Source organism: Neoarius graeffei, chromosome 26 (genome assembly GCF_027579695.1).
Source record: "Neoarius graeffei isolate fNeoGra1 chromosome 26, fNeoGra1.pri, whole genome shotgun sequence".
Lineage (NCBI taxonomy): Eukaryota > Metazoa > Chordata > Actinopteri > Siluriformes > Ariidae > Neoarius > Neoarius graeffei.
In genome coordinates this window covers 29,359,838-29,375,302 of record NC_083594.1, presented here as the reverse complement: position 1 = coordinate 29,375,302, position 15,465 = coordinate 29,359,838, and the positions used below count along the sequence as shown (strand labels likewise).

General features: G+C 42.7%; 1 protein-coding gene across 1 annotated transcript in view; it reads right to left on the bottom strand.

Annotated features, from left to right (window-relative positions):
• Positions 1-1,115: 1,115 nt before the first annotated feature.
• The window catches only part of fam83d (family with sequence similarity 83 member D), a 79,431-nt gene continuing 65,081 nt past the window's right edge, over positions 1,116-15,465 (bottom strand). Inside the window, exons 2-4 of the mRNA XM_060910675.1 lie at positions 14,002-14,169; positions 13,659-13,783; positions 1,116-4,296 (exon numbers count right to left, since the gene is read on the bottom strand). Coding sequence (XP_060766658.1) covers positions 3,390-4,296; positions 13,659-13,783; positions 14,002-14,169 — 1,200 coding nt within the window. The 3' untranslated portion in view covers positions 1,116-3,389. The remainder of the gene's footprint in view (positions 4,297-13,658; positions 13,784-14,001; positions 14,170-15,465) is intronic.

The following is a 15,465-nucleotide window of genomic DNA, read 5'->3' as shown; positions in this document are numbered from 1 at the left end:
ATAATGAGCCAAGGTAATGAAATAAGAAAATGTTGATAAAATAAGACATTAAGATGACTACAATATCATTACACATCACAATATACTTACATTCATTTAACATAGGCCGACTTACGACCAGATCGGTTTACGACCGGTCAGTCGTAACCAAACGCAGTCGTAAGTCGACGACTACCTGTGTATATATATATATATATATATATGTGTATGTATATGTATATATGTGTGTGTGTGTGTGTGTGTGTGTGTGTGTGTATACACACACGTCTGTTTGTGTGTGTGTGTGTGTGTGTGTGTGTATATACTGGGTGCGATTTGCTGGGGGGGATGGTGGGGATCATCCCCCCTCTGGTTTTTATCTCTGCTGAAAGAAAATCCTCGGGGACAACCCCCCGTTTTCATTTAGTGTTTGTGGCAGCGGGGGCGTGGTCAAGCATCGGTCTGTGACAGGAGGACGGCAGGACAGAACTGATTTCACACAACTCGCTTTTATTCAGCTTCTATCTACACTCTCACACACATCAGTCGTCTAGTTGTGGAGAGAGCTCCCTCTGCTTTCGCTCTCTCTCCTTAAATAGGGCGCGGTCACTGGGAAGACAAACAAACACATGAATTAACGACAGGTGTAGTGATTCTGCCACTTACCTTCCCTGACTCCGCCCTCCTGTCACAGACCGATGCTTGACCATGCCCCCGCTGCCACAGTGTTATTCATTTGATATCATCAGATGTTATTGAGCTGTTAGCCTATTGTTACCTTAGTTTTGTGACATTTCATGATTAAAAAAAAAACATCCCCCCTTCTGGTTTTTTGACAAATCGCACCCTGTATATATATATATATATATATATATATATATATATATATATATATATATATATATATATATATACACACACACACACACACACTCATGCATGTGTGCAGACATACGTGTGTATATACATACGTTTGTGTGTATTTTATATATATCATGATATATAAAAAAAACCGTTAGTCGTCAAGTAACAGTAAAATGACTCAACAGATTAATATAATCAACATTTAAGTCAACATTTCAAGAGTATGTGGTGAGACTAAGACTTAGCATTTAAAATGGATCATCAGACACAAATAAAATCAATGTTTTATTCCAATAATACAAAAACTACATTCTTTCAAGAACAAGATGTTTAAAAATCAAAATCTATACGTTTTAAAGAGCAAGATGTTTGAACCCTGTGTTTACATAGTATACATTTTTACTTTTTTTTTATACTATTGCCTTTAAGTCTTGAGAAAACAACGGTACCAATTTTACAACGAATAACACTATGCAATGTTTGCAAATCACCCAAGTCCCAGACTGATTATTTTTAATGTGGTAACTCACCGTGGACAAACAAAGCAGACAGGTTAAACACATGATACACATTTATTTTTGAGACACCCAAGTTTAATGATTTTACAAAATGTACCAGGTGGTGAATTGAATATTTGCACAAGCATTTACCAAAAGTGTGTATACAGACTGTGACCTAATGATATCCAAAATTTCTTCCAGCCTAGTTAGTGACATCCCTGACCCTTGTCCTGCCTTTATACTTTGAAACATCATTTGCATTGTTTTCAATGATATGTGACTTAACTTGGACATTTAAAAAACAAACTCCTCTACAACTCTGAAAACTTTTCTTCCACAATTACCTTTTTTTTGTCACCACTGAAAAGTTAGTCAGCTCCTTTCCAGTACTGCACAGCTTTATTCAGTTTTTCAATCCTGATTCACAGATCGGAGAGGAGCGAGACATTAATCTCATCAATCCTCTCCACAATGTTGGCCATGTTTTAGTTCATATAGAAAGGCCTCTGTAATGCCTTGGACTCTGGATTTGCAGGTTCTGATGCAGTGCAAGTCCAGTTACAGGATGGCCAGAATAAAGCGGTTGGTCCAAAGTGTCTTTATCAACTTGTCAAAGTGGCTTCACTCAACATCCTTGGATATTTCCTCTAAACATTCATGCCGTTTCTGACTGGAATGATTGATATGACATCCATTGCAGATGTTTCTTCTAGATTTGTTTCATGCTGATGCCAATAAATAAATAAAAGGCTGATTTCACTGCATCCAAAAATACAGACGACAGTAGCCTGTCTGGTTCATCACTCTGTTCTGCACACATAGAGCTGGGGGATCCACGTGCTGAATAGCCAGCAGATGGTGGGAATCCTGACACTGCTAAACTTGGAGGTGAAGATGATGGTTCTAATAAGAGTGGAGAGCCAGGAGGCGTTTCGATCGCCGCCTGAGGGAGAATGGAGCGTTGCGAGTGGAGTCCAGTAATCCACTAAATGTAGCGACGTGATGGAATCCCCCGCCAAAGCCATTGCTGCCTGTCAGCCGCTCCAAGCCTTGTTATCAATGACATGGACCGGGCAGGGTGATGGTACACACCTACCAAAAAAAAAAAGTTTCTTTGCAATTCCACACTCTCCTTCTAACATCAACTATGATGAAACAGGAGCTGTGATTTTGCCCACATTCTCCTGAAGCATCTTTATCCATGCAGTGATAGGGATATCTGACGTGGTCTGAAACACTCTGCAATCTGAACTGAAGTGTTCAATGACAAACTGGTTCATTTTCACAGGTCATCAGGCAGCTGGTATGGTGGAACCAGCAACCAGCGGGGTCACTCTTACTCTCCCACATGGCTCTGAAAGTCTTGTATACAGTGTTCACCTTGTCATTTTCCTGCTTGTCCTCACCGATTTCAGAGCCAGGAACAATGTGGTCCTCTCTCACCACTAACGTTCTCTTTTCTGCATTGCAGACCCATAAATTGCTCTACTTTGAGACATTCTGCCACCAGGAGATTCAATACACCCCAGTCATTAGATATGAGAGTAATTTTTACAGTGTCAGGACCAAAAGTTTCACTGTCCTCCAGATGATAAACACAAAGCTCGTCTAAGGCATAGTTAAACACAACCTATCATCCCACCAAATTCCAAACTGCATTCCACACTAAGTGGCCCTGACAGTGCCGTATGGGATCTCTGCAGGTGCACAATGTATTTCTTAGGCGTGTACCACAATTGGCACTCCTGAATTGTCATGACCGGTACTTCACAGATGACCCCAGGACTTTTAGGAGCGGACGCCATCGGATTATTTTTCTGAGCATTCATTCACCACGTAAACCCTCAGGCCTTAAATCACAAAGGGAAACAATGAGGAGGAGGGAGTGGGTGGGACTGGGGTGTGGGGGTCTCTAGACCACGTTATCACGCTCCCACATTCCTAATTAGAGGGGGGTTGAATAATAATGAGGGGGGGACCTGTCAATCAAACTATTGTTCACCTGTCAAAATTTAAAGACGACTTCTCTACTTCCCTCTCTCCCCTTCACTGCAGACACCTTGACCTTGGCCACATCCCAACCAACACACTGTCCTTCGCCCCATGGAGCTTTCTGCCTTCTGCTTGACTCTTATAGCCCCTGTGCTGACCAGCAAGATCCACCTGCTCCCTCCCATGGGATATCATCATTATCATGTGGTCTAGCTTAGCGCGAATGATAGAGAAATGGTAATGGCGTTCTTTGGTCAGTTTGCAGACACAGTCCCTCAGGTTGCTGCCTCTAGCAGTAATAGTGTGATGGATGTATGAGCAGTGCTGCACCTCTACTTGAGTAGAACAATCCTTGGCTGTGGGGTTTTTTGAGGCAGATGAATGGCTGGGGCTGCTTGTCTCATCATTGCAGGCAGAGCTTAGTGCTATGGCGCAAGAATCCAGAGGCATGGTGATAGCTTTTACCTGCATTATTCCATCTAAATTCAGGCAGCTGGTCTGTGTGGAAGTGTGAAGGAACAGGATAGGCGAATTTGTCACTGCTTCTGTGTTTAGAGTGTTAGCAGAGACAACTTTTTCAGAATTCAGAGAATTATCTTCAGCAGCAGCCAAATCATGTCCAAAATCTTGCTCCATCTGCTTCCCTTCAATAGTTAAGGTGCCAGATACCGGAATGCTCTCAATCTCCCCTTCTTTCCCAGACTGCTTGATATGAGCTCTGTTGGGTGTGCTGGTCAGGCACATTGGTTTAGAGAATGATGCTTTGGAAATTGGCGTTCCTTGGTGCTTGAGTAGCAGATAGTTATGGATGCTACTGTTTTGAACACTAGCGGCTAATCTTGTGTTGACTGGGAGAGAATGAGCATAGAGGATGCGGAACTCTTCATCAAAGTTCTCTGTGATTTGGCCAGATAGCTCAATCAGATTGCTACTGTTGAGTTTACCATCAGTCCAGTTGAACCTAAGGATGAAGAAATAAATCAATATAGCTTAATCTTTCCTGAAGAACAAAATTAGGCATCGGAAGGCAATAGCATTGCAAAATTTTAATTTAATTTGACACCAAAAACAGTCAAGAAGGTCTGAGTAATTAGCTTTAATACAGCACTAATTAGCTTAGTAACTGCCAAATAAACTGAGTTATATTTTGCCATGATAGAAACATTTTACCCTAGGACTGCTGCTTCAAAATACTGACAATGCCACAGCCAGCCACAGCTGGGAGTCCAACAAAGAATAAATGGCCCAGCTCAGATAGGATTTCATTAACTGCTCCTCTGTAATCAAGTTAGTTAGTTAGTTATAAGTTCAGTTATCATAGTCCTACAAATGTGTTCAGTGGTCTTAAAGCACTGCATGTGTAACGCGGTAATGACAGACCAGACGCTCGCTTGCAGATGAAGAACAAACTCAGGGTTTTAATGGACACAGTGAGAGAAGGCAATGTACAATAACCAGGCCAGGTCAATATCAGGAAATCCAACTGAGTACTGAGGGCTAGACAAATCGTAGTCATGAAACGGGCGAGAGTCCAAGACCGGAAATCAGGAAAACACAGGCAGAGTAAATACAAGGGCTAGGCAAATTGGAGTCGAGAAACAGGCGGAGATCGAGAAACCAGGAAGCGAGAGAAAAGAGCAAACAAACAGAAGGACTAGGCGAAAAGGGCCATACACGGAAATGCAATCAGATACAAACGCTCAATAGGCTCTTGAAACCGTGGAGGCAATACCATGCAAAGAACTAAACAAACAGAGGAGTATAAATACAGACATAAACAAAAAGGTACAGGTGATAACAATTAGAACTCGGGGGAGCCACTCCTAGGAAGTGGCTCCGGATTGGTGGGTTGGGTGCACATGGTAGTGTCAGGTGTGTGAGTGGGATTGTGGGAAGTGGAGTCCAGAGTGTTAGGTGAGCCCAGGAGCATGACAGCATGAATGTGTCCTTTTCAAAGATGCATGTCTCAGAAGCATTGTCTTCAGTTGTAGCGGTCATGAAATAGGTACGGTAAGAGCTAGGTTGGGGGTGGCAATGTTCAAAGTGGGAGAAAATGGGGAGGAAAAATCTGTTGAAAATACATCACAACTCTATCTTCCTCCAAGCAAAGTTGTGTTGTGGTATAAGATGCATGGATGGATAATTGCAAAACACAATTTTGTGGGAAAACTGCACAGTATGGCATTATTCATTCATCATGAATATTAATGTCATGGCAATATTGGGCTTTCAATTATTTCTTTGAACTGTTCTTTTTCTGGGGAAGAATGATTGTTTTTCTATTTAAAATGTATGTATGGCAGCGGAGGAGTGGTCAAGCATCAGTCTGTGAATGGAGGGCGGAGTCAGGGAAGGTAAGTGGTAGAATCACTGCACCTGATGGGAATTAACCTGTGTTTGTGTGTCTTCCCCAGTGACCGCACCCTATAAAGAGAGGGAGAGCAGAGGAAGGGAGCTCTCCCCCAACCTGAACATGTGTGTGTGTGTGTGTGTGTGTGTGTGTGTGTGTGTGTGTGTGTGTGTGTGCACGTGCAAGCGAATGTGTAACGCTGAAAAGCAGAAAATAAAAGAGTTTTGAGAACTCAGTACCGGCCTGCCGTGCTTCTGTGCTCCACCCACCTGGTCAGATACTACAGTATGGTTTTACAAACAAGAAGCTGGTGCATAAGTTTATTTATTTAAATTTTTCTGAAATCAACACGGGATCAACATTATACATACAGGGTCAAAAATATACATACACCCACTTAGGTTAATTCAGTGGTGCTGAACATTCCAAAATGTCTTAACTTATCAAGGCCTCTTATCGTCCTGTTGCAAGGCCGCCCAACAAAACTCACAGACCGCGCAAGGAGGGCATTAATCAGAGATGCGACACCAAAGATAACACTGAAGGAACCAAAAAGATCCACAGCAAAGATGGGAGTATCTGTCCATAGGACCACTAAGTCGTACTTCATGGAAGAGTGGCCGGGGGGGGAGTCATTGCTTCAAAATAAATAAATAAAATAAGAAAACATGTTTGGAGTTTGCCCAACAGCATGTGGCAGACTCCCCAAATACATGGAGGAAGGTTCTCTAGTCAGATGAGACTAAAATTGAACTTTTTGGCCATCATGGGAAAGCCATATCTGGTGCAAACTCAACACTTCCCCATCACCCTGAGAACACCATTCCTACAATGAAGCATAGTGGTGGTAGCACCATGCTGTGGGGATGTTTTTCATCTGCAGGGACAGGAAAGCTGGTCAGGATGGAAGGAAGATGGATGGCACTAAATACAGGGCAAGTCTGAAGGAAAACAGGGTTTCCCCAGGTTTGACCACCATAAATTTAAGACTTTTTTAAGACCTTTTTAAGACCACTTAAAAGAGAATTAAGACCTACCCGTACATTGCATCCATTATGCGGTCGTAGAACACCAGATCAAATTCCCAATAATGGCAAATGTTTCAAGTAAAAATACTTTTATTATAAAAGTTATATACTTAAAAGTCATTATGTGCATTGCTTGTCAAATCTTCACATTCAAGACAAAAAAACAAGTCTAAACCTGGAAGAAAGGAGCACAACGTAGGGTCCAAGTCATGGCCTTAAAGGTACACAAAAATGCAATAGGCATACCAACACACTAACGCCAAAAGGTGTGCACTCACCAGTCAAAAAGCCAAACTGAGGGCCTAACTCGAGGCCTAAAGAACTGTCTCTGAACTAATTATGACCATGCACCCAGAGATCTCATCTCATCTCATTATCTCTAGCCGCTTTATCCTTCTACAGGGTCGCAGGCAAGCTGGAGCCTATCCCAGCTGACTACGGTCGAAAGGCGGGGTACACCCTGGACAAGTCGCCAGGTTATCACAGGGCTGACACATAGACACAGACAACCATTCACACTCACATTCACACTCACGGTCAATTTAGAGTCACCAGTTAACCTAACCTGCATGTCTTTGGACTGTGGGGGAAACCGGAGCACCCGGAGGAAACCCATGCGGACACGGGGAGAACATGCAAACTCCACACAGAAAGGCCCTCGCCGGGGCTCGAACCCAGGACCTTCTTGCTGTGAGGCGACAGCGCTAACCACTACACCACCGTGCCGCCGCACCCAGAGATGATACTTAAAATAAAAATGTGATGTGGGTGTATTTTTTTTAAATAAAATATCAAAACATTCACAACACTCTAAACAGACAAACTCTTTGTCTTAGTTTCCCAGTACTTGCTTCAACCATTTTACATTTTGTACCCTTGTAAACGAGGGAGAGAGAGAGATAGAGAGGGGCATAGATAGATAAGAGAAGAGGGGGATAGATGGGAAGAGATAGAGATAGATAGATAGATAGATAGATAGAAAAGAGCTAAGCCTAAAGTCTCTTAAAGGTGCACAAAAATGCAATTGGCGTACCAATACATTGGTACAATGGTGTGCAATCACCAGTCAAAAAGCCAAACTGAGGGCCCAACTCAAGGCCTAAAGAACTGTCTCTAAACTAATTATGACCATGCACCCAGAGATGATAAACAGACAAACTCTTTGTCTTATGCCGCTTTTCCATTACCAACGCGGCCGAGTTGGGCTGAGCCGTGCCGTGCTGAGTTGGGCTGAGTCGAGCTGAGTGGGGTTGTTGGAGTTGCATTTCGACTACAACTGCGCTGAACCGTGCTGGCTGGAAGTGGGTGGACACATTGGGTGGAGTTAGCGAAAGTGGGTGGACGTCACATGATGTCATTAGGCGGCGCAAACAGTGACATCAGTGAGCTTTGAAAGCGGTAGTCTCACAACCCGGATAGTAAACAAACATGGAGGACATGGAGTCGTTAGTGTTGCTGGTCTTGGTGCTGTGGCTTGTTGTCACCGACAACGCCAACAGATACTGGCAAGAGCGTATAGATGAGGCGAGGCGCATAAGGCTTCAGAAATTCTCGTAATTCGTAATTCTTCTTCTTCCGGGTTTACAGATCACAGCGTGCTCGCGGGGCGTGTGAGGACACTCCTCCTCACCAATCAGTGCACAGTGGAGTGTCTGCTCACGCCCCTAGCCCCACTTGGCTCGGTTTGGCTCGCTTCAGCCCACTCCAAAACCATGCGAGTTTTGGGTGCTAAGCAGGGCTGAAGCGAGCTGAGTCGCGCCATTCTGAGGTAGTCGAAACGCGAGCCGTGTCGGGCTGAAGTGAGCTGAAGCGAGCTGAAGTGAGCTGAAGCGAGCTGAAGTGAGCTGAAAAAGGGTAGTGGAAAAGGGCCATTAGTTTCCCAGCATTCAACTTGCTTCAACCATTTTACATTTTGAATAATAAAAAGAAATGTAAATACTCCTAGTAAACAAGGGAGGGAGGGAAGACATAGATGTGGAGGTGGATAGATAAGAGACACAATGAGATACATGGATAGATAGGAAAGAGGTATACAGATGGATAAGAGATTGATAGGAGAGAGCGATAGACATAATATAGATAGATAACACAGAGTGGTAGACAGACATAAGAGATAGATAGGAGAGAGGAGAGGAAAGATAAAAAGATATAGATAGAATAGTGAGATATATAGATGGATAGGACAGACAGAGTGGTAGACAGTTAAGAGAGAGAGAGACAGACCGACAGATAGATAGGAGATAGACAGACAGGAGAGAGCGAGCGATAGACAGATATATATGAGAGAGAGTAAGAGAGAGAGACAGATAGATAGGAGAGTGGTCCATTTGTTTACTTTTTGTCGTCTTGTTTAGACTTTCGTCGAACATTACGATGAATCCACCACTTGCCTTGTTAACGTCTTTGACCAACTCCTTCGTTATATAAGGAGCGAGACCGAATTTTGTTATGCAAGACATTTTGTTTTTTCCACAGGAGAATGTTGTAGTGACTTCCGAGTCTGGGAACATAGCCTTAAAGAGTTCGCTTATGCCCTCATTTGAGCTGTACGAGTGGTGTTCCATAATTGTTTTTAAAATCCAGAGCACCTCTGCCCGAAGTGTCGGGGTTCCACTGACACCCATCATGCCACTGCTCGGCCCTTGTGTTGTTGCTAGCCTTGCCGATGATGTCTGGCTTGGCTGATGCTGCTGACGTTCGACAGTGGTGCTAGTGCCAACTCCAGGTGCATTCGGAGATTGAACCGTGCAGAACTGAGTGATGGGCTGGTGGCGGTGGAGGGCAGATGCAATGTGCTTTGAGCTCTTCATGTGAGACTCTAAAGCGAAATGACCTATAGTGGACAACTTGAAGGTCTTTCGACAAATACAGCATCTTGCTTCAACGTCGCTTCCAGGAACCTCCCTCACCCAATCATGATATCTTTCATCTGAAAGCCACTGCTGATTAAAACGACACTTCCCCATGCTGCGATTCGCGGAGTCTCCTCTCCACCACGGACTCCGACGATTGCGCCAGCACGAAAATGTATCAATATTGTTTTTTCTTTGCACATACTCCAAGAAATTCACTGATGTTATGCAAAACCCACGTTTTCACATTGTAGAATAGTATGACTAAATTTAAGACCTTTGTTTAAAAAATTAAGACTTGGGCAAAGCAATTTAAGACTTTTTAAGGCCTTAATTTTGGAATATTAAATTTAAGACTTTAAGACTTTTAAGACCCCGCGGCTACCATGGAAAACCTGTTTGCATCAGCCAGAGGTTTGAGACTGGGACAAAGGTTCACATTCCAGCAGGACAAATGACCCTAAAACATACTGCTAAAGCGACACTGGAACGGTTTAAAGGGAAACATTTAAAATGTCTTGTAATGGTCTAGTCAAAGCCCAGACCTCAATCCAATTGAGAATCTGTGGCATAACTTGAAGATTGCTGTACACCAATGTAACCCATCTAACTTGAAGGAGCTGGAGCAGTTTTGCCTTCAGCAATGGGCAAAAATCCCAGTGGCTAGATGTGCTAAGCTAATCGAGACATACCCCAAGAGACTTGTGGCTGTAATTGCAGCAGAAGGTGGCTCTACAAAGTACTGACTTTGGAGATGAATACCTATGCACACTCCAGATTTCAGTTTTTTCATCTTAATTGTGGTTTGTGTCACAATAAAAAAAAAATTTCTCACATTTAAAGTGATAGGCATGTTGTGTAATTCAAATTATGCTAAACCCCCCATCCATTTTAATTCCAGCTTGTCATGCGACAAAACAGGACAAACACTTTTGCAAGACACTGTAAATGACTTACCTTTTTTAATAATTCATCATGTCTGATTTTTGTGCATAAGTACAGTGACTTGTGATTGTACACAGAGAATGGCATTAGGTTTTACTGTAAATCTTTTTGCATATCTGAAGATATTTCCTTAAGTATTGAGTTCCTAGCAGGGCCAGTATGAGTTGTTCCTAGAAATGTTTATGCCTTAAGAAAGGAAAAAAGACCTTAAATCAGAACTATACTTGCTAATATTTTGAGTTATTGACAGATGTAAAACACGGTAAAAGTAAACAGGGCTCTTTTTATGGATAACCAAAAACATTAGTATGTGTAGTATATCATGGCTTGAGCTTCAAACTAATAAGACATATTAAGAGAAAATAATGTTTAAAGGTGCCACAGAATGCATTTATTCAGCATTTTAAGTTGTTCTCTGATGTCCACATAAAAAGATATGTGACTTTGGTCATAACGAAAAATGGCCAGAAACAGTTTTACATGATGATTTACAACCCAATGATTTGGTCCTAGAATTAAACAAACTATATTCCCTTTTATGGTGGGCTCATTAATATGTTGATGAACTCTGCTCTGATTGGTCTTTTAGTAGCTAGTGTGCAACACTAGGACATTGTCATGTACAGCCCATGTCCACGGGCCGAGGTATGGTCTAAGAAATTCAGTCTGGAAATGTGACCCTGAAGTGACACTCAGAAACACCATTTGGCACTAACATAACAGTAGATTTGTGTCAACACAACCCATTTATTTGAATGAGACAAGCAGGAAAATAAAATGATCTGAAAAAATGAACTTATGATACCTAAGTTAGGTCATCATACTGTCTAGTTAACTATGGCTACGTTCACACTGCAGGCTGAAGTGACTCAAATCCGATCTTTTCGCCCATATGTGACCTGTATCCGATCTTTTATTGACAATATGAACGACACAGATCCGATTTTTTCAAATCCGACCCAGGCCGTTTGGATATGTGGTCCTAATTCCGATTCCTATCCGATCTTTTCATATGCGACTTCAGTCTGAACCGCCAGGTCGCATTCATCGCCCATATGTGACCTGTATCCGATCTTTTATTGACAATATGAACGACACAGATCCGATTTTTTCAAATCCGACCCAGGCCGTTTGGATATGTGGTCCTAATTACACGTCATCAACAAGCCACAAACGTCACTATTCTGCGCTGAAGTAGGCGGCGGGTCTCTCAAAAAAGTTACAACAACATGGTGCATAATCACGGGCGCAGATAGAGGGTGGGACTCGTCCCACCCAGATTTAAATTCACCTCGTTCGGTCCCCCCCACTTATAGGGAGGAAAAACCGTCTATGCTGTCTTTCTTTGCATAAGGCAAACCTCACGGAAAAATCAAAAGACTAATTACCATTCGGTTTATTGAGGTGCACAGCAGTGTATACATAGTTGCAACAACTCACATAAAACAAAACAAAGACTGATATTCGGTTGGTTGAGCTGCGCAGACTGCACAGGTTGCGAGCTCGAGCTTGGTTGCTATGGTTACTAACAACAAGTTTGACAGGCATATCGGGGTTGGGGTTGGTTTGCTGGCAGCTTTGTCCCCCCCCCAGTTTTTTGTCCCTCCCAGTTCAAAAAACGTATCTGCGCCCCTGTGCATGACATCAATGCGAGGGACGCTTCGGGCTGTGAAGGTTCTGAATCTTCTCAATGGAAGGACGCAGAGGTTAGGGAGCTGATTTCCATTTGGGGGGATACAGCTATTCAAGCTAGATTGGATGAGTCATACCGCAACCGGGCGGTTTTACTTCCGTAAACACTGGCCATGCTCACTGCGTGTGACATCGTCGTATCCTGCAATGCGCATGCGGAACACTTTTAGGTCGCTTTTCGTTCATACTGAGGATCACATACAAGTCGCATATATTTGTTAATGTGAACGACCTCACAAAAAAATCGGATTTCACAAAAAAATCGGAATTGAGCATTAAGCCTTGCAGTGTGAACGTAGCGTATGTTAGACACTTCGAGCTTGCTCGTAGATAATGTTACCAATATTAGCCACTTGCTTTTGGCTTAACAACACCACACAGTATATTAAAGTTGTTAGCTAACTATGAAACTTTAACTGTCAGATGATCTGGCTCCAGCCATTAAAAATGGATAAAAATCACACACAGTATAGCTAGCTATTTAGCTACACTTTTTTTTTTTCTGACAGAGTGGGTTCGTGGTATGCTCTAGGCAGCAAAAGCTGGAGAGCTACCTTGCAACATCTGGAGTAGTTTCATTTAACCATGTCTCACTGAAGCAGAATACAGTTGAAAAGTCCTTTGTCATTCTTACCAGCAGTTTAATTTGAGCATTTTGTTGCTGAGTGAGCACAAGTTGGAGAGAAGTATACCAGGGAGCACTAGTCAAAATCCATTATGTCTTCCATGAGCTCTATGGCTTTGTTCCAGGAAAGACAGCTGGTGAATTCTCCAGTGATGAAAATTTCCTTGGACATGCATGTAAAGTCTGGAAGGTTATTTTGAAGTGTTAGGCCCCTGATATATTGGAGCTCATTCTGGTAAAAAGCCATGTCTGTAAAGCTTTTGCGATTGCTCCGCAGCATCTTCCATGGGTTCTCCAGCTCAGTGTCACTTTGCAAGGGGGGACACAGTTAGTGAAAAGTCTTCAGTGAGTTTGTTGTTTGTCACAATACCTGAAGAACTGCTGAAGTTTCAGCTGTGCAGGTCCATGATAGATAGATAAACAGAAAGATATTTTATTGATCACAAAGGAAATTTAGGACAAAGCTACTGGCTAGGCAGCCACTGCAAATGGAAGTAATATTTTTATGGGGTAGAACATGGGCTGATGTATGAAAATTTTGGGCTATGCATATTGAAGAGTCTGGACTGTTATGAAACACTCCAGGATTTTCGAATGGCTCATTTCACCATCCTCTTTTGCATGTGCATGATTTGCTGAACGAATGAATGATGAGACAAATCAGTTCCATGTACTGAATTCTTCTTTTTCAGCTATGCCAAGGTAAATACAGATTTTCATTCTTTGACACCTTTAAAATAATGTTTTTGTTAAATTTTTTTTGCATAATTTTAAATAAAATATGAACCACTAAAGAGTTTAGACTCAAATATTTTTAAGTCTAGGCCTTACCTGTAGGAGCCTGTGGCCACTCTGTTCCCATCAATTAGCATAAATCGTTCATGAACCTTCCCAGTAATACGAGCACCAGATCGCATGTAGTAGATTGAACCTGTTAGGGTCCGCACTCTCATACGCTTCAAAACAAAGAATTTTAGGTTTTAGTTTCAAAAGCAGCAGAAACAAAATCACTTAATTTTCTTTCTTAAGTCAAGTAAAGATTTTAGCGACAATTTTTGGGCAAGAGACAACCATACTCCGACCTCTTGGAAGGGAACTGACAAACGTTCTTGGAAGGGAAAACATAACGTTTTCATGAAACTGAGAAGTAGGAGGAAAATGCCAATAAATATACCTGGAGGTCATCAAGTCGCACATTAAGGTTTTTGCACATTTGCAGGAATGCTGGGAGAGATGTCTGCTCTAGTAGGATGTATACAGGGATACAACTTTGGGTGCATGCCTCCTGCAGGTCATGGAAAATGTCCAAGTCTGTTAGCGAATCTGTTACTATGGCAATCACCTGCAACAAAAGGAGGAAAAATATCTTATCTCATCTCATTATCTCTAGCCGCTTCATCCTGTTCTACAGGGTTGCAGGCAAGCTGGAGCAAGGGTGTACCCTGCCTTTCGCCTGTAGTCAGCTGGGATAGCTGACTACAGGCGAAAGGCAGGGTACACCCTGCTGACACATAAACACAGACAACCATTCACACTCACATTCACACCTACGGTCAATTTAGAGTCACCAGTTAACCTAACCTGCATGTCTTTGGACTGTGGGGGAAACTGGAGCACCCGGAGGAAACCCATGTGGACACAGGGAGAACATGCAAACTCCGCACAGAAAAGCCCTTGTCAGCCACGGGACATAGACTTCTTGCTGTGAGGCGACAGGGCTAACCACTACACCACCGTGCCGCCCGAGGAAAAATATGATGTCCTGTATTTTTTTTGCCACATCTCCCCCAAAACCAAACTAAAACACTAAGTTATATAGTATTTAAGTTCTACCTGACAAACATGCCAGATGACTGACCCTGGTGTAACACTGGATATGCCCCGCGACAAGCTGCTGTATGTGGCTTTAAAACCAATGAACGCCATTAGTTAAAAGGTGCTGACTGCAAAGTTGAATTCTGGGAAAAAATTTATATTTCAATTGCTGTTGGAGTTTTGAGATGTTTTGCTGCTGCACACACTGTGTATCCTATGTGTAAATGTTTTGCTGAGATAAAACACGTCCTGCATTTTACGATCCCAGAGATCGCTGAAGCAAGTGAGCAACAATATCACATGAGCACTATGGGGCGTGTTTGACCTACTTTTAATCAAAACAAGTCAGCATGGGCAAACATGGTGGACTCCACTTTCCCACCAGCTAAAATCCAGTGGAAAAGAAAAGGAAAGCCTGCCTCGTGAGTGCAACTGCTACATAGAACAAGGTTAGATGACATCATTTTTCTGCACAGATAATTAAGGCCCTGTCCACATGGCAACGGATTCAGGTGAATCTGATAAAATTGTTTATCGTTTCGGCCTGGCGTCCACACGGCACCGGCGTTTTGGGTGCCCCAAAACAAAATCTTTTGAGAACGGGTTCCAGAGTGGAAAAATCTGGCAACGGCACCGTTGCGAAGTCGTCTGGATGAGTAGAACGGATTTGTTTATGATGACATCACAACCACATGACTGTCAGTGCTTCACACCGGGTAGAAGTGTAACGAACTCGATGCGAGTTGTCAACAAATCCTATAACTTGGTTCATGAAACGCGCTTACAAAATATTTTCACTGCTTTCCAAAAACAATCCCGCCAG